Source organism: Elaeis guineensis, chromosome 10 (genome assembly GCF_000442705.2).
Source record: "Elaeis guineensis isolate ETL-2024a chromosome 10, EG11, whole genome shotgun sequence".
Taxonomy (NCBI): domain Eukaryota; kingdom Viridiplantae; phylum Streptophyta; class Magnoliopsida; order Arecales; family Arecaceae; genus Elaeis; species Elaeis guineensis.
In genome coordinates this window covers 18,416,821-18,436,567 of record NC_026002.2, presented here as the reverse complement: position 1 = coordinate 18,436,567, position 19,747 = coordinate 18,416,821, and the positions used below count along the sequence as shown (strand labels likewise).

At 39.8% G+C, this 19,747-nt stretch overlaps 2 protein-coding genes across 2 annotated transcripts; both read left to right on the top strand.

The window, feature by feature from the left end:
• Positions 1–4,166: 4,166 nt before the first annotated feature.
• On the top strand, positions 4,167–10,221 carry LOC105052877 (TATA-binding protein-associated factor BTAF1). The gene is given in 6 exon segments (XM_073245068.1): positions 4,167–4,340; positions 6,198–6,292; positions 9,347–9,453; positions 9,455–9,557; positions 9,765–9,864; positions 9,867–10,221. Coding segments are annotated over 6 exon segments (678 nt in total). The 5' UTR covers positions 4,167–4,210; the 3' UTR covers positions 10,010–10,221.
• A 5,335-nt stretch (positions 10,222–15,556) lies between these two features.
• LOC105052878 (probable L-type lectin-domain containing receptor kinase S.5) lies at positions 15,557–19,336 on the top strand. Its single transcript, XM_010933856.4, is given in 6 exon segments — positions 15,557–15,625; positions 15,628–16,204; positions 16,207–16,689; positions 16,692–16,850; positions 18,102–18,674; positions 18,677–19,336. Coding segments are annotated over 6 exon segments (2,082 nt in total). The 5' UTR covers positions 15,557–15,571; the 3' UTR covers positions 18,913–19,336.
• Positions 19,337–19,747: the final 411 nt, after the last annotated feature.

Below are 19,747 nucleotides of genomic sequence, written 5' to 3'. Positions count from 1 at the left end.
TTCAAACTTAAAAATACTTACATTTTTGGATGACACTTTAGCAATTCTAGATTGCAGCTGCTCCTGAATTAAAATTTTTTTTATACTATAGTTCAAAATATAGAGAAAAAATTCATAGTGGTTGCGATCAACCAAACTGTAATCTATATAACCATACCTGCATCATATGAGAAATAAAAACTATGTTACAGTAAAATATATGCAAATTTATAAAAAGCATCATAGAGGTGATGGGCACTTACACTAAGAGTGGTTACACAATCCCTTAAGTACCCAACATTCACCTTCTCATCTGCATTTCATTTTTATACCAATAAGACCTTCTCTTTGATAATGCTATACATGAAATTATATACGGCATGATCCCATGCAAAGTTAGAAAGTGAAGAGGGATCCTCCACATATCTACACAATAAATAAGACTGTAAGTATTTCTAATATATCAATTTACAAATAAATCAAAATTATAAAAATTAAAATATCTACCTAAAGATCTATCTAGCAACTTTCATGTTATTTATAGAGAATAAAAATATCCCCATGATATATAAAGACATGAAGTAGATAAAATCTTCAAAGTCCTCCATCCCTTCTCTCTCTACCAAGGATAGTATAAGGTCTTTCAATTTTTTTCGCTTAAATATCTCATTGCCATGTATCCTCTGCTCAAAGTACTTCCAAACTATATCAATTTTTTTTCAAGCATCTATTTTGAAACTGACACGGGCATCATATATTGGGAGATCCAAAATCAAGCCAACATCCCTTGCACTCCATCTCAACAAATGACTACATATTCTAAAACAATTAGAATCTATATCATACGCTGCAAGTAAATTATCAATTACTGCTCTCTCTTATTTGATAGAGGGTACATCAAGCAATACATGAAATAGAGTCATGCCCATGTAGCTTAAGTGGTGTTGGCTCATTTTCTTTTTAACTTTCAACATGAAGAGGTGGTATGATGTAATATAACATCGATAATTAATTAGAGAGCCCTTATCACTTGTCTCCTCTCCCTTATTGCTACCCTCACCTCTTTCGACTTCTTTTTCTTCCTCATCTTCACTGATGTCATCCTTTGACTCCAACTTATTTGTAATCTACATAAAATAAAAACCTTAAATATAAAAACTCATCGAATCTGCAAAAATAACATCAATTATGTAACCAAAGTTAATTTAAAAGTAAACACTTAGAAAGTATATATAATCAGGACTTTATGCAACCAAATATAACAAGTGAATTCTGTAATCAAAATATAAATACAGATGACTATAATCGATATATGTGTAATCAAGTAAATACTTACATAACTAAATCAGTAATCCATATAACTCTCTTATTAAATATGCAGGTAATTCAATCTAATATGTTACCTCCTTGTTCTTCTATTTTTTTTCCTTAGATCTCCTTCTTCTAGCAGTATTTCAAGTTGATACAGCCATTTTTTATCATAAAATAAATACATCAAACAACTAAATAAGATGTTTATTATATTTACAGCATGCGATAAAATATAATGATAATAAATCGGTACATAGTTCAAAATTTTGGTTACATACTTTACCGTAATGATTATACATACCATAAAATAGGGATAAACTAGGTAAAGCAAAGCTTAGGATGGGAGAGAAAAAGAAGCAGTTATCGTCGTCGCCAGTTCAGACCATTAGAGGGAGAGATCAGAGGAAAAAGAAGAAAAAGAGGAAGGAGAACAAGAAAAAAGGAGGGCGTACCGAGAAAATTTCATCGTCTGCTGCTGGTGAAGATGGAGAAAAAAGAGAGGGTGATGGCCGCGTGCGCCTGGGTGGCCGGATGGCGGTGCTGTCGAGGTCATCACCGATGGCATCGGAGCATGAGAAGAGGTTAATCTTTCGGATAATGGATTCTCTGTAGGATTAATCTTTCTCTCTAAAACCATCAAGGCCATTTTGATCATTTAAATGGGCTTAAATGACAGCAGGTGGCAATAGTAGACGGTAGGGATCCAAAAATAAGTCATTAGCAGTCCAGAGACATTTTATTCTAACTGAAAATTTGAGGGACCTAAAAATAATTCTGAGTCAAATTAGGGACTGATAGATAATTTTTCCTAAATTTTAATGTTCCTGGCTGTCTTATAAGAAACCTAAAATATGCTTGGTTATATAGGTCAAAATTTGTAGATATGGATAAAAAATTTATCATTAGTTGTAGCAAATGGTGAATCTATTGGGTCATGTTTGGATGATCGGGTCAAAAATCCTATAGAAATTATGGGTTTGGATCTTTATGACTATCAAAATGAGGTTGCATTGAGCCTATCTTTATACATATTCAGAAAATCATTGTAGTTAGCCGGCCCGAATACTATAGGAAGAAAAAAAAAGACCTTAACATTATATCTCATTTAGATAGTTGTATTGGCCCAAATCCATAATTTTTATGGAATTTTGGGCTCCATCATCCAAATATACTCTTTCTTAAAGATCTTTGGATGTCTAACATGTCATTGGGATATTGACCTACTTATATTAAAGGTCCGATTGTTCAATCAAATTATTTTATTTTTAACTATCTTATATAATTATTTTTTTAGATGGCAGGTCTTTTTGTTGTTTGAATTCTACGTCGGTTGAGCCAGACTAGGATGTGGATACTGACCAGACCCAAAACCATCTATGCGCATTGGGTTCACCTCACGATGCACCCCTGAGAAGGGTCAATGATTACTTTGACCAGGTCCAATAGACCAAGCCAAATCCCATGATGGATAACACACATATTACCCCTTGTATTTCACCACTTCTCGATTGCACGTTGATATCCTCCAAGATTTGCCCTAGTCCACTTGGCCCGGGTCATGCATTAATTTCTCATGAGAAAGTTACGCCACCCTCGCAAAAATCGTATGGAATGAGCACTATAAAATATCAAATGGGGCGGACTTCATATTGTGCCATGTTTCTTTCAATACTAATCTTAAAGGATAAGCCTAAAAGTTAAAATTTTTTTCTACTATTAGAGTTATTGGTTTTGTGATTAAAGCATTCTCTTTCTTTTTCGTTTTCAGCATATAATGATACATACTATATGGCTATACGATACACACTAAATATATAATTAGATGATACATACTATATGCTTTTTTGATTCACACTCAGTAACGAATCAATACACACTTACAGCTAAATTGATATATAGATTACTGAACTTAGTATTCATCAATACATAGTATATAACTACTTGATACATACTTAGCAAAATATTTATCGAACACTCCAATATACATCGCTAGACAAAGCAATATACACTTTTCAAAATATGATATTCATCAGCACACAGCACATAAGCAATGATACACACTAGATGGTTTATTGATACATACTGTAATCCGTTTTGATATACACCCAACAATGATTCAATATACATCTCAAAGTCCTTTCTCTTCTTCAAAATCTTATTCTTTTCTAAGATTTTTGTATCTAAATTTTTACGAAAATCATGTATCATTTTATCTAGAGATGTGTATTGGGACGTTCGATGAATATTTTGCTATGTATATATCAATTGACTATATATTATATACAGTAAATACTAAGTTTGATAAACTATATATCAATTTATCTGTATATGTATTGGATCGTTATTAGATATGTATTAAAAAAATTTATAGTATGTATCAATAAGTTGTTTAGTGTGTATCATTTGCTCATGTGCTGTATATTGATGAATGTTATGCTTTGAAAACTGTATATCACTTTATCTAGGGATGTATTTTGGGATGTTGGATGAATATTTTACTAAATGTATATCAATTAGTTATATACTCTATACTGATAAAACTAAATTCGGTAAACTATATATCAATTTAGTTATTAACGTGTATTAGATTGTTGCTGAGTATACATCAAAAAAAACTTACAATATGTATATCTGATTATATATTTAGTATTATCATATGGTTATATAGTATATATCGCTATATACTGAAAACGATGAAAAAATTTTAATTATAAGATTAATAATTTTTTTAATATTTTTTTTAATTTTTAAATTTATCTTTTAGTATTAGTATCAAGAGAAATCAATGCCGCCCCATATGATATGTTATGGTGCCCGCCCATATGAATTTTGTTCCCGCGCGTCGCGCGGGGTTCCGACCTGCTCCTCATCCGTTTGCCCCCAAAATCACACATATGCGTGCAGCTTTATTTATACGATCATGAATCCTCCGGTCAACCCCTCCCTCGCTCTCTCTCTCTCTCTCGATTTGACCGGCCCCATCCTTCCCTCTTCCTTCATCCGCCCCCTCTCCGCCGCCGACGGACACCGGACACCGGTAGCCATCCATGGTAAGCGCTCTCCCTCTATCATTTTTTCCGTTTCCTCTGGGATCGTTCGAGCCCTATAAGCCGCCGACGCCCGAGACGAAGGAGCTCTAGTTATTGCCCGGTTCTCTGATGTCGAAGCGCGGAGCATCGGCATGGGCATAGGTTGAGTCAGGGTTTGGTTTTCCGTTCTAGTATGGATAGAAAGACCGTGGCTGAAGTAGCGGTTCTTGCAAGGTTGTTAGGATTTAGGATTTCAGGTTTGCAGCTCGCGTTTAGTGATTAGAGTTGGATGATAAATGGATTGGCTTTATGTCTAAAAAAATGGTTGTTGTTTGTATGCCAATGGCCTGTCCATGCTGTGATTTTCATCAGTTCGCGCTGCTTTACTGGCTTGTATAGCTTCTCATGGTCGTTAGTTGTGTATAAATCATTGATGTGTTCGAATTAGTTATCAGATGATGCATATATATATATATATATATATATATATATATATATATATATATATATATATATATATATATATATATATATATATATATATATATATATTTGTTGGAATTACAGAGAACTTTAGGTCTAGAAGATTGAAGTGCATTTGTCAACCTTTATTTTATTTTATTTTATTTTTTTGTTGTTGTGATGTACAAGGAGATGCTCCAAATCTGAAAAAATACAATGAGACTTATCAACATCTAATAACAAGCAAAGTTGGGGTTGAATCCTATCAGGCAGATGATGGTGTTCATAAGCTCTTCTGCTGGCCAACCAGTCAGCCGGCTGGTGGTTGGCCTCCCTGTTTACATGGGTAGCCTTAAAGAAGCTCCAGTCTTCTCTTATATTCACAAATGTCCTTCAACAATGGATTATAATAAGCCCGAGTCCGGGGAGTTCAGCTGTAACTGAAGGCAATTGAAGGTTCTGTTTGTCTATGAAACAGTCTGAAATATCATGAATCTCCCTAGGATCTTCCACAGTACTACCATCCTCCTTGTCCATCCTAGTAATTTTATTATATTTGTGCCTCATGATTGTTGTTCTATAGAAGAATGTGGTGTTGGCATACCATTCCTTGTATTATAATTATAAGTTAAATGTCTCAGAATAAGTATATTTATATCCCGTTTATATTATGATGCATTATGTATATGTATATTTATGTACCTTTCATATGTGATACATTATAATGTATGCATATATGATACACTATAATATGCACAAATATAGTATTTATATATGTCAATGCATACTGAACTATGTTCTTGTTGCATGTGCATGCAATATTTATGTGTATTTTTTTATATAATTAGAATTTAAATATATGCTTGCATACGCACATACTGCATACATCAGTTTGTATATCCATATATGTATGTACGTATGCATGTATGTATATATGTGTGTGTATGATATTTGAATGTAATGTGTGTATGGTATACATGAATGTTTGTAGAAAGCTTATAATCCAAAGACTGCCTAACTACAGCTTGGCATTTTTTTTTAAATTAAAATGCTGAATGAATTTCCATTCAAAAAGAGGTTCTTTGGAAGCATTTCCATGTAATGTAGAAGGTGATGAAGAACTGAGTTAAGCACTCTTGGAGCATAAGGTAAGAACAATTTGCATGCGCACAAACCTTTTTCGATGAGACTGCCTGGCTTTTTACAGGCTTTATGGCTCATCTTGTCTTCATTGCTTGCTTACGTTACCGGACAGTATCCTCCCATTTTAGACATTAGTTGTTTGTTTTAGACCTAGTTATGTAGTTCTTTTTGTAATGAAATGTGTACACCATGATTGTGTTGCTGTCCAGATCTTGTAGAATGTCTAGATTTTTTGTAATGCTTTTAAAAAGAAGTTTCTTGACAAAAATCAAGCTGGTTCAACTCAACCAACTAGGTTTGCTGCTGCACGACAACCTGGGGATATTGCAAAGTCCCATCCTCAAGACCTGAGTTCTCTCTTGAAGAAGGTATCTAACGAACTTTGCTTATTTCAGATCCCTAACTCCACTTGCTTCATGATTGCTTAAACCTTTTTAACCTTAGCTTATTGATTTAAATTGTTTGCATTTTCATTTATATCTGTCAATCTACAGCAATCAGTCATACTATGTTAAATAATAGATTACATAGGAGGATGCTACCTTTGCTGGATTTGAGAAAATAAATATTAGTACTTTGCACAATGCTTATGATGTGTTAGATCATGGTTCACATTAAGATGTGCCATACCATATTGAATTGAATGGTATGGGGTATACCATACTATACCGATACATGGTATAGAGGGCGTTCCGACACTGTATCTTGAACCGACCCCTGTATCAGGTGCACCAACACAACAATAGAGTGGCATTGGTATGGGACTCGGTACAAGGCAGGGTACCTTGTTTCACATACTCTTAGTAGGATTGGTTGTACATGCAAGTTAGGCATTATTTAGTTTAATTTTGATATTTAGATGAATAAGATTGATGGTCACTTGTAGCTTTGTTAATTGTTTTGCACATCAAGTAGGACAATTTTAATGCACAATTATTTATGTATGATTGAATGGATATTCATAAAGGAGTCCTTTTGCCTTATTTTGCACCTTTTATGATACCAGAGCTTTATACTTATTTTTTCTTGCTATGAATGGTTAGTACTTTTTTAATTTATTCAACCATAGTGCATGCCTTGTGTTCTTTGCACCATTCTTTAGTACATCTTTTTTTCTTTTTGCTAGTGGGCTGCTGCAACAAAAATTTTTCCAACATTTTGAATCCAAAGAATTTCACATGCTATCTCCAGTAAATCTCATCGTTTGACCCATGGTTTGCCGAATCATCTAGTTCGGGGTGTGCCGAACCATACTGGTGGCCAATTGGTGTGGTTCAGATGTTCGATTCGAAATGCCAGCGAAAATGGAGTGAGGAAGAAGGACAAAAGAAGAGATAGATAGGAGGGGAGGAAAGGAGATGGAAAAACTAGTAGTGGCCTGTCGAGGCCGCAGGAGGGCCACTGAGGCCTTTGGGGCTCTATGAGAGAGATTAGAGAGAGAGATAGAGAGAGGGGGAGGGAGAGGAATGTGGTGGGGAGTTTGCTGGACAGTGAAAATCCATCCATAGACGCCGTGATTTCAAAACAGAGGTGACCCACCCCTATTCAACATGTTTTTTTAGAAATACAATTCAGTGTAGCCAGTAATCAGTTTGCCGGCTTCACTTAAGCATTTCCAATTCAAGGTTGTTCTATTTTTCACATAACTCCTAATATTTCCTGGATATTATGGCAAACCAACTCGAAGTGTTGAAAGCATCTACCAGATAGGGCCAATAGTTTTGGGAAAGCTTGTGATCTAGCAAAAGAATGCATAGGGAGTGATTACATGAAGGATATTATAACCGTTGATTCCTCCTCTAGCCTTAAGTACAGCGTCTTCAACGGATCACCAGGAATGATGAAAGCCATGGCTTATTGGGTGTCCAAGTAGTAGAACCAACAAAGGGCCAAGAAATTGAAGAACCATCGATTGTTCGAGAGGACATAGTCAGACCTATGGTTTAGGGCATTACCTTATTGCGGACAAAGAGATGCTTAGGAGGCATTCTAGTCTCTCATCGAATCCTCCCTGATGAATCGATCAAAAAAAGAAAAAAATATCACCTTTAGCAACTGTTAGTCTCTTTTTAGTGAAGCCGACAAATCCATTGTTGGCTTTATTAGGAATTGTGTTTTTTAAAAAAATATGATGAATAGGTAATTTGCCCTTGTTTTGAACTTGGGGCGTCCGTAAGGTGGATTTCTGCTATTTGGCAGCCACTCAATGGTCCTCCAGTGGGCCCCCCCACCACCTTCCTCTCTCTCCATTTCTCTCCCTCCCCCCCTCTCTCTATCATCTTCTCACGGAGCCCTAGAGGCCTTCGCTGCCCTCTATTGGCCACCGTCGGCATCTCTACTGGCTTCCCTCTTCCTCCCTCCCCTCTCTTTATTTTTCTTTTTCTCCTTGGTTCTCCCTTGTTCCATGTCGGTTCGAGCTTGATACGGAGGCGTACCGACTTGTACCATCGGCCAACTTGCATGGGATTTGGTTATGAGTTGGTGAACCTTAGTCCGACCACTTTTTTTTTTAGGAGTGAACTTCTCCCACAATTTACTATATTATAGGTGTACTTCTCCCACAAATTATAATCTTCATAATTTTTCTCATTTGTTTCATTTATAATCTTTATTACTTTTCCTTTTCTCATTTGTTTTGATCACTGATATGCTCTGTAATAGAATGGAGGTAGGGAGCAGGGGGTAGGAAAAGGAATGGTTTTGTGGCAACACCATCTAATGAGGCCTAAAAATAGGCGATTGAGGAGAGATTGCGGTGGGTTGGGCTAGGCAGGCACCTAGAATCCAGGAGAACATTGCCAGCGGGCTAGATGAAAGTGCATGAAAGATGGGCTCTTGTTCATCCATCCAATTGCACATTTGTGATACATGTATGTGTATGCATGAACATGTCCTGCATGCAGGGTATGGCTCAGCAGTTGACCTTGTCCAAATGGATTCCTGTGTTCAGATCCTGGCAGGTGTTTCCCCAAGTAGACGACTTTGGTAATTCTTGCAGTAATTCTATGAAAAAATGGCGGCTCACACAGTTCTTCTCATAAAAAAGGACCTAGGAGGCTATGGCAACGTGATTGGCTGGTTTCAAGCTATCGCACCTTTAATGAAACTAGCTAGATGGTTGCTTTATGACTTTTAAAGAATGATCAAAGTCTTATGTTCAGGTTGCAAAGGGTCTTCAATCATTTACCTCCATAATTTATCAATTATACACATTAACTGTACAACTTATGTTTTTAAATTTTACCACAATGTTAAGAAAGTCCATTCATCATTAAATATAATACAAATCAGGCAGCTAGCTGAAATTCACCCCCCCCCCCCCCCAATCTGCATGCAATTTGACATGGTAAGTTAGGAGAAAATGAATTTATTCGTGTGTTGTCTCCAATCATGTGCTAATGCTTTACTGATGGTCATTGTAGGCAATGGACAGAGCTCATTGGTTGGGTCAGCGCAAAGTTGTGAATGTTCATCGTCTTATCATGCATGGCACTTTGGAAGAGAAAGTCATTAGCCTCCAGAAGTTCAAAGTCTGTTGCTAATGCTGTCATCATTGCAGAGAATGCTTGCCTGAAAGGAATGAACACCAACCAGTTGCTTGATCTATTTACTTCTGCACCAACCGCCAGAAAGGTAATTTACAGTCTAATCTTTCACAACTCCTCATATTATCATGATTTCTCGAGAGGAGGGGCCTACTGGCATTCAGTTTTTTAGATATGCATTTAGTTTGCAGTTCTATATTCACAAAACCTATTCTTTTTTTTTTTTCCTGAAAAAATATTGAATACAACTTCTTCGCTTGCTTCAACTGTTTCCTCTTGACACAACATGAAACAGGGTAGTGTCCTTTCAAGCAGCTCCAATGGCGACCTGGGTAAAGATTCAAAATCCATGGTGGGTGGGAGGGGTTTGAAAGCCATTCTAAGTGGACTTGAGGAACCTGGGATCAGTCGCAGTATGCGGATGAATACAATCTCAGCCATTTCTTGGCGAAGCTTAATGGCCAAGAAATGGCCGAGTCTGGTTGCACAACAATGTACAGTGTAGATCGGAAGAGCGCGTCTGTCGGCCTCATGTTTTGATATGCCATCCTCGATTTTTTTTGTTCTTTGTACATGTTCATTGTTTCATTAAACTGGCTAACATACATGGGTGGTCTAACAATTTTTTGAGATGGCCGGGTCCTCCAAAGGACAGCAGTCACCCAGCATGTAATGGGTATCGTCAAATGTGTACATTCGAGCAGTTTGTATATCCGTTCAGCTTTTATGATCAATTAGCAGCTTTGTGGCCATGTGCTGATGTTTTTTCTCTCTTTATGCTTCCAAACAGAAGATAGTAGCTTCATGGCCATATGCTGATGATTCTTTTTCTTTATGCTTCCAAACAGTTTGAGATCATCTGAGTCCTACTGTCCAGGTTGTTTAACCCTCAGCAACTAATGGATTCCTGTAGTTTCGCCCGCTCACCGGTGGAGACCTACCCTTCGATCATGCCGGGATCTTAAATAGGGTTGATGATGAGTTTGTTATTATTTTTGTTCTTGAAAGGCTCTGTCCGTCCGTGGCTCTAAGTAGTGGAATGGTCTTCATGTGGTGACCCATGGTTCATGGAATATGCTAATATCAACCTTGATGCATCAACAATAACCATGCGCCCCTTGAATGAGGTGATCATGGGAGTCTAAAAAGTACGCCTCCTGCAGCTCTTTCATTTGAAGCTCTTTCTTGTTTTGAAATAGGAAATTTTGTGTCCATTTCTTGTGCCATTTCTGGTGAAGAAATTCTTTTTGAATGCGAGAGAGTTGATTGTGTTGAAGCCCAGTGTTAATCATAGACCAGAACACTCGCAACAGCAGCAAGTCACAGACAAGATTTTCGTTTTTCCTTTCCCCTTGACGCTCTGGGTCTGTTCTCATGGAAATGAAGACAGCCGACGAAAACAAAGCAACTGTCGTTGTAAAGAATTAGGCCATGCTGATTGGATATAGAAAAGCTAGGAAATAGATACTTTAAAGGGGGTTCGATTTGGATCTTTCATGTGAAAGATGATGGTCTTTAACATGTGAGACCGTCCGATCGAGCCAACCCATTTAAACACCCCCAATCGTCCCTCCACGATCCTCATGCGGTCTGAGAGGAGGAGAGATGGAAGACAGTAATCGCATGCAAGGCCCTTCTCGATGGAAGTTTGGGATGAGGGCTTGGGAGAATGTCGATGGATACAGATTGGAACGAGAATTAGAATAGTTATGAAAGATTTGAGATCGGAATTGAAATCAATAGAATTTGAATATTATGAAAGATTAGAAATTGAGTTTTGATGGATCGATTGTCATTTTTTTTCTTCAGAATCAGAATAGAAATAAAATTCTACCCAATTAAATGGTTGAAATGAAAGTTATTCGTTCTCATCTCAGAGTTCATCTCCCCTCAACTAAACATGTCTTAAAAGTAGAGCTCAGACTGTTCCCTTCCAACTTGCTAACAAAATTGGCCTTTATTGTTCTGCATCAAGCAGAAGCTTGATCAATTAATATTAGGGCAATTAAATTCACCTTTTCTGCTCAATAGTATCTTAAATCGTTGACGACCTTCACCTGCATGCTCAGCAAATCTACCTCGATGCAGGAATTCACCATCAACTGAATCGATTTGTCCAATATTGACGTGTGCACTTGATCAGCAAGTGCATGTGCTTGGACCCTTATGCCAAGCCCTATTATATTCCACCCTTCGACGTATGCTAGATGGACTGTTAATTTTTTAAGATCACTCTGCATTTCTAGTTGTTGCAATTGTTTACAAGTATCGGGCGCCATGTTTTTGTAATTGTTTACGAGGCCTCAGCCCAACCTCAAAGTTTAGCAGCATGTCCGTATCCGGGCACGTGCATGCCCCCGTGTGTGTGCGCCTATAGCCCGAGTGCACGTGTGTAAGCGGCCTCAGCCCGACCTCAAAGTTCAGCAGCAACACATATGCACGTGCATGTCCACATCTCTGCACGTGCATGTCCGTATGTGGTCCATTACCATGCATGTTTGCATGCACGTGCGTGTTCATGCGCGCGCGCGTGTGAGTGAGAAGTAGGCAAGCTTAGCCTGCTTTCGTTCGCCGCAGGTGTTTTTAAAAGTACACACGCGGTATTATTGCAGCTATTTCGCAGTCGTGCCGTCTACATCGACCCGTAACTTGTTGCAGGCATTCTCTAATAGCGAACTATTTATTCAAATTTCATATTTTGTATGTCCCGGAATATATATATATATATATATAGTGCATGATGAACTGATGCAAAATACCGAGGACTAGGCATATTGTTGAAATGTTCAACTGTGTAATGCCTACCACACTCTGTTTCGGCCCTTCGTTCAGAAATTAAAGGATTTGATGAATCAAAAACATGTAGAACCTTTATTTGTCCTCAGCTGATAGAGGAAATTGTTGATTACAATCAAGTTGGTCAGCAGGCTCTTGCTTGGGGCTATGAACTAGACGCATTAATTTGTCATCCCTTTCCCTTTTTCTTAGCACCCATGCACGTCTGATAGCCATCTTTCTTGGCTTGACTGTTTACAAGTCTCCATGAAAAATTCAATCCCTCTGCATGAAGATAAAATATTATTGTCCAATATTTTAGAACATAACCTTTATTTCTTATTTTACTAAGATAAGGGAGAATATGTTGTGCATTGATACATTTGAGAATAAAATTCATATGTGGATCTCGTGGCATGGATATTCATTTTGTACTTTTCTTAATGCTTATGTCCTAAACATATGCATGTAAGATGTAGCATATATTCTTTTTTTTCTTTTTTAAGAACACAAGGGAGGCCTAGCCACCAGAATTTTATTCAAATGAAGTATTGAGAAAGTTAGATATGAAAGGAGAATGGAAACAGGAAGATGTAGCGCATGCAATTAGAGCTAACTAGCAATTTATTTTCAATTTGCGCGGGATAAGCCAATGTGAAATAGATGGGACAAGGCTCATGGTTTAGACTTATCATTGCGATGGTGATAGTTAATTCCATGTCATTCTTTTGCAAAGTTCATGGAACAATCATAAAAAAGAAAACATGACCACGTGGAATTAAATAAGCTTCAAACTATAAAGTTTAGAAGAATTCAGTCTGAAATCGGCCTGTTCTGAAGTTCTGAACTAAGTTCTGAGCCTCAATTGGGAACAATTGTTTGAGTTCAGATTCGAACGTAGACCAGTTAAAGAGCAACACTTAAGCTGGATATGATGAGGGATTAAAAGATAAATAAAGGCATCGAAAAAGTAATGGACAGTGAGCTAGAGAGTAGAAGTAGATTTTATAAAAACAGTGCTAGATTTGGCTACATTTTTGAAGGGGAAAAGTGGAAGTAGAACGTTGTGGTCTCAAAACCCAAGAGGCATCATAACAAGTTAATAACATGGCTTTTGAGGATCACCTAATCCTGTGGGGAATACTTTACATATCGTTGGATTTTGCTTGACCTTCAAGAGGTCAGTACTTCGAGCTCATAAAGTTTGGTCGCAAGAAAGACTATATAGTTATTTGAACAGAACTTCAAGCCACATCCTTTTTTTCCCCTGAGAAATGCATCCAACGAAGACAGGATGGAAGGTTTGGTAGGACCTTAAGAACTCATCGATAGGAAATCAGAAGGTACAAGAAAACCTATTCAAACCCCAGGGGAAAATAAAATACCCTAAAATCTAGAGAACGGTACGAGCCGTGCGGAGACTACACCAAACCACCTTGACAAACTCTAACAAAAGCAAGAAATGAGCTAATGCTCCAATGAATGGCAAAAAAATAAAATAAAATAAAATAAAATCCTGATGAATTCTGAAAGATTAGATTCTGATATTTAGCTTATTACAAGAGATCGATGATGTAGCCAATTGGCATGCAATAAAAATTAACAAGGACATCAAAGTAAGCTTGCTGTGGAAGAAGCCAAGTGTTTTAACTCATTAGACACATAAGTAGAGATTCTGAATACCTACCACTCCCTGTGAAACCAAGACTAGCCCATAGTATGGACTATAGAGCTCTCCAGCCCACGCGTCAATGCTTTCTCGTTTATGCTAAAGATTATCATAATCCAATCATCCTATAGCATATGGATGACTAACCCTAGATGCAAAGATGTCACTTTTCCAATCTTATGATGTAAGCAAGGTCCGTCCAGAAAAAAAAAAAAATGATGTAAGCAAGGTGTCCAAATGGTACTGTTGAATGAGATTGGTCCCTTGATGTAATTTTCGGAGCATGCTTGGCCTTTGAAAAATACAAGGAGGAAGTCCTGGAAGTTCTGAAGAAGCTTCGTTGTGTCAATTTAGTCTCTCCAGCAGGCATTCTATTCTGACACGAGCGTGGATTACTAAGCGATCTTTGGGCCCCACCAGAGTCTCTGACCTTCCAATTAGTGGATTCCCAGAAGCTGCCTTCTGTCTAGAAGGTGGTGGGCTGGCTCACCTCAGTTCACATTCCTAGAATTTGGGTTATTGGAGTACTGCCAAGTACCATTAATTGGGTTCTGGGATATTTATTTGGTTTCCAATTATAACTTGAAATCCTGTAGTTTTCTTTGAAATAAGCAGTTCGTTAAGACAAATCCAGAGCATCATCATAGAAAATTTTGCAGCAAAAATTATGATAAAATTTCCCATAGTCAAATCAGAAGGAACATATATAGCGTGCTTCTTGCGTCATTTATATGACCCTTGAGCTGCAAGTTATGCATCTGAACTATTGAAGCTGCAGACTTTGGGATGATCGGATGAGTAAGCTAAACCAGCACAAATCGAGTTATTTTAAGCTACAGATAATGTAAACTAGTATAATAAAATTATGACCCCTTCTGCATTGCTCCAAAAACATACTTCACATCCAGGGACAGTGGGCCATTCATTCATCATGGCCTTTGGTGGGCTGTTCCTATCTGGATTATTTTTGCTGGCCTGATGAGGTGCTTCAGAAGGTGTGTCATGGGAAGCATATATAGATACTAAAATACGACATCTATCACACATCTTGATGCATGATTAACGGCTGATGCTGAAATAATCCATCAAATGTCCAATAAGAATCAGACATACTGTGCTCCAAACCGGTGCTACTACTAGTCATAATGTGCCATGTAACCAGATTTTAGGATTTTGCTGTAATTCAAAGTTCAGAGGATCTGCACTCTTGACCCAAACTAATGTAATAACCTGGATTAGCAGGTCAACGGAGTTAACTACAAAGAACATGGAAGAAGGGTTAACCTTGGCTTACCATTCTTGGTCTGAATGTGTCTTTCCACAAGAAACAGCAGAGAAAACCGATGAAAACGGAGGCAAACTGATAAATACACGCCACCGCCTAGAGAATGCACTGCTTTGACTTTGACCAATACCAATGATGGATACATTAAATAATATAATTGAGGTTTAAACGTTCAAATATAGGAATATCATCAACGATGCGAAAGAGAGGAGAAACACTCCCGGATGGTGACCCAAGGTGTAATCGAACAGCTTTCTCTCTCTTCTCCTCCCTCCATTTCTATTTAAGAGGAAATATAACACCCCAAAACTATCAACCCTCCTCCCCATCCTGGAACTTTTTCTCTTCACCCTTCCAGTTTCTCTCCCCTACGATGACCAAATCACCAAACATCCGCCACCCTTCCTTCCTGTCCCTCTCCTCCTCCACCTCCTCCTCCTCCACCTCGCCAAGGCTCGTTCGGAGCCGAACGCCACCACCCCATTCCCCTGCGAGACCTACGCATTCCCCTCCTTCACCGATAGCAACGAGAACAACTTCACCATCCTTAACGACGCTAGGATCGACACCGTGAAAGGCGCCCTCCAAATCACCCTCGACACCACGAACAACCCCGAAAATTCCCTCCCCAACAACACCGGCCGGGTCTTCTTTAAGTATCCTTTCAAGCTCTGGGAGGACCGAGGCCACCCCGATAGATACGTCGCCTCCTTCAACACCATCTTCTCCATCAACATCTACCGCCCGAACAACGCGACCCCCGGCGAAGGCTTGGCCTTCGTCATCTCTCCCGATGCCGCCGATCCGCCGCCGGGCAGCGATGGCGGATACCTCGGCCTCACTAACGCCACCACCGACGGCAACTCCGCCAACAAGTTCGTTGCTGTCGAGCTAGACACGGTGAAGGAGTCCTACGCCAAAGACCCCGACAACAACCACGTCGGCCTCAACTTAAACAGCGTCGTCTCCAACACCACAACCCGGTTGGCGCCATTAAACATCACGATCGCACCCTAGGAGACGGCACCAACTACACCGTATGGATCGATTACAATGGCACCGCTCGCCATATCTCGGTCTACATGGGCGTGCGCGGCCGATCGAAGCCAAACTTCACCGTCCTCGATGCCCCGCTCGACATCAGCAACTACGTCAAACAGTCGTCCTACTTCGGGTTCTCGGCCTCCACCGGCGTCACTTATCAGCTCAACTGCGTGCTGGATTGGAACATAACGATCGAGAAGCTCCCTGACGACCGGAAACCGGGCTGGTGGAAGTGGTACCTTGTTGGCGGTCTGGCTCTCATGGCAGTACTGGTGGTAGCTATTCTGCTCTGGGTGGCGCGTTCTCAGAGAAGGAAGAGGGTGGGGGTGGTCGATGGCCGGGTATTGAGTGACAAGCTCAAGAGCCTCCCTGGGATGCCGAGGGAGTTCAAGTTCGAGACGCTAAAGAAGGCTACCAATAATTTTGATGAGAAAATGAAGCTGGGGGAAGGGGATTCGGGAAGGTGTACAAGGGGTTGCTGCCGAAGGAGAAGGTAACGGTGGCAGTGAAGAAGTTCTCGAGGGACAGCAGCAAAGGGCAGGATGACTTCCTGGCCGAGCTCACCATCATCAATTGCCTACGCCACAAACACCTTGTCCCTCTGCTTGGTGAGTTTTGGACTGCTTCTTTTCCTAATTTTCTCGAGGGTATATATATTTGCTAGTGATTGTTTTAAAGGGTTAAATAGGACCGAATGTCCAACGATATATGTAGGAGATATTCTTTTCAAAAATATCTTGTCTGGTCAACTATAATATGATCACGGCGATTTTACGTTCTCTTAGATGATACGATGTTGACATGATATGATAGCATGTTCATGATTTCGATGCCTATATATATATATATATATATTTGTAGACTTTAAACCAGAGCGTACGTAAAAGCCCGATTTTGTTTTTTTGACCAATAATTAGTGATGGAATAATTAATGATATTAGATAGCCTTTGTATTACTGCTAATGCAATAAACAAAGCTATTTTTTACCCAAAAAATAGATATAATTTTCACCATTTTCTTGCACCGTACTTGTAATCCTTGCACATGGGCTCATGCATCTTGATCTTCTTTGAAAAATTCAAAACTAAATCACATCATCTTAACAATCAATCATATATTTTTTTATTTAAAAATATTTTATTTAAATTTATTGTTAAATAAAAATAATTTTTATGTTCAAATTTCTGAAACATTTATTGGACTATTGTGGACATTATAGCAACCCAAAATAGAAGAAGTCATTAAAATAGACAGCTCAAAGCAATAGTCACCCTCAACATTATTCATCTTTCTATTTAAACTATTCAAGATCCAAATAGAGACAAGAATTCATTCTGTTATCCACCGCACATGTGTCTTGGGATCTGGATTGGTCTACTAGCTATGCTCTATCCAATAATTTCTTCAAAAATAGCATGTTTGTTATAAGTGCTATTGCTAGTAATTAATGGATCTGGTCCGTTAGATCTAATCCACCTAATAATACATTCTTGTAGAGCAACATCTCACAAAACATATGATGGGCCCTATTGGCAGTCACGTCCATGGTCATTTGTGACTAAGACTAAGTCGCATACTCTTTATCTCAATTTCATTATCCACCATCCATGCATCAATCAACCACGGATGGACAGGACGTACGTACACGCTTCATCATTCTCTCTGGTTCAATTCAATCCCCATCCGCTGATTAATTCAAAGATGTGACCAATACTAGAATACCGTATCCCATAAGAAAAGGGCAACAATAGGCAATTTGCACATTGGGTAAGCTTAGCACCTAATTGATTAATTCATTATGTTGTAAAATTCTTAGCCCAGTGAAGTCTGAAACTGGCACTCGCTTGTTACACCGCAGGGTGGTGCCATAAAAACGGTATGCTGCTGCTGGTCTACGAGTACATGCCCAACGGTAGCCTGGACAAGCACCTGCTCTGCGGCCCCAGCCGGCCGCTGCTCCCATGGGACCACCGCTACAACATCCTCACCGGCGTCGCCTCCTCCCTCCACTACCTCCACTACGAGTACAATCAGATGGTCGTCCACCGCGACATCAAGTGCTCCAACATCATGCTCGACTCCGCCTTCGACGCCCGCCTCGGCGACTTCGGCCTCGCCCGCGCCCTCAACACCGACAAGACCTCCTACACCGACCTCGACGTCGCCGGCACCACCGGCTACATCGCCCCGGAATGCCTCCTCACTCACAAGTTCACGCGAGAGTCCGATGTCTATGCCTTCGGGGCCGTCATCCTCGTCGTCGTCTGCGGCCGCCGCCCGGTCTTCCCCAACTTCCAGCCCCTCGTTGACTGGGTCTGGCGCTTCCACCGCGACGGCCGAATACTCGACGCCGTCGATCCCCGGCTTGGGAGTGGATACACGCCGGAGGAAGCGGAAAGGCTGCTCCTCCTTGGCCTGGCCTGCAGCCACCCAACCCCGGCGATCGGCCCAAGACACAGGCCATCGTGCAGATCATTTCCAAGTCGGCGTCGCCGCCGGAGGTGCCGACGTCCAAGCCGGCTTTCGTGCTGCCGGCGGAGGCCATCGACGAGGGGGGCACGTCAAGCAGGTTGACCAGCACTGCCGGGACGTCGTCGGCCGGCGAGTGGGCCATGCAGAGCCTCAGCCGGGAGGCGCCGGTGGGGGAGAGGGACATCTCCAGGGTGTGACGGGTCATCCAGTCAAAGATGGAATCGGATCTTTTGGAATGCCGACAAGACCGGACAATTCACGCGTTGCTTCTGGTTTGGTTTTTAAATTTTAATGGCGCTGGAGCTTGCGTGGGTTGTTTTTTTTTTTGGTTAGTTTTTTTTTTCTCAACTTCTGTATATAAATTTTAGCTTTTGGAACTCTTCCTCAGTCTACTACTCTGTGTTGGTCACAATTACAGAAGTAATGTTTGCTTACTCCGCATATGTGTGATAAGCGAAGAGGAACAGCTATAATGTTATATATAGAGAATTAGAAAGTGATATATAGGAGAGGAAAAGTTTCCTTGTGATTTCTAGGATTTAATTGTCATGTAATTTTTTAAAACACTAAAATGATGTTGCTCTAAGAATTAACTTTGACGATTGCAAACTATTTGAGGGGACTACTAATGTGTTTCTTGTCTTTGAAAAATATTTTTATGATATTTCAGATAGTCCAAAAGATTGAGTTTGAAAAATTTCGTCAAGTGTGCCAAAATTGAAGTTTCTGTAAGTTAGAGAAGTTTTCGAAGTCTTCTGAGAGTGTTGATTTAAAATCATTTGAGAGTATTTGAAAGTGTTCTGATAAGTTTCGGACCTTAAATACATAAAAAATTAGGTTGCACAAAATGGGACGACCCATCTGGGTCATCCCTTTTCATTGGGTAGCCGGTACATGTCATTTTGGCTTATGGCACGGAGTGGGACAACCCACTTGGGACAACCCATACAGTGGGACGACCCCTGAGATCCTGAGATCAAAACAGAAAGCTGAACTTTCTGTCTGGCCAATTGGGACGTCCCATGGGACGTC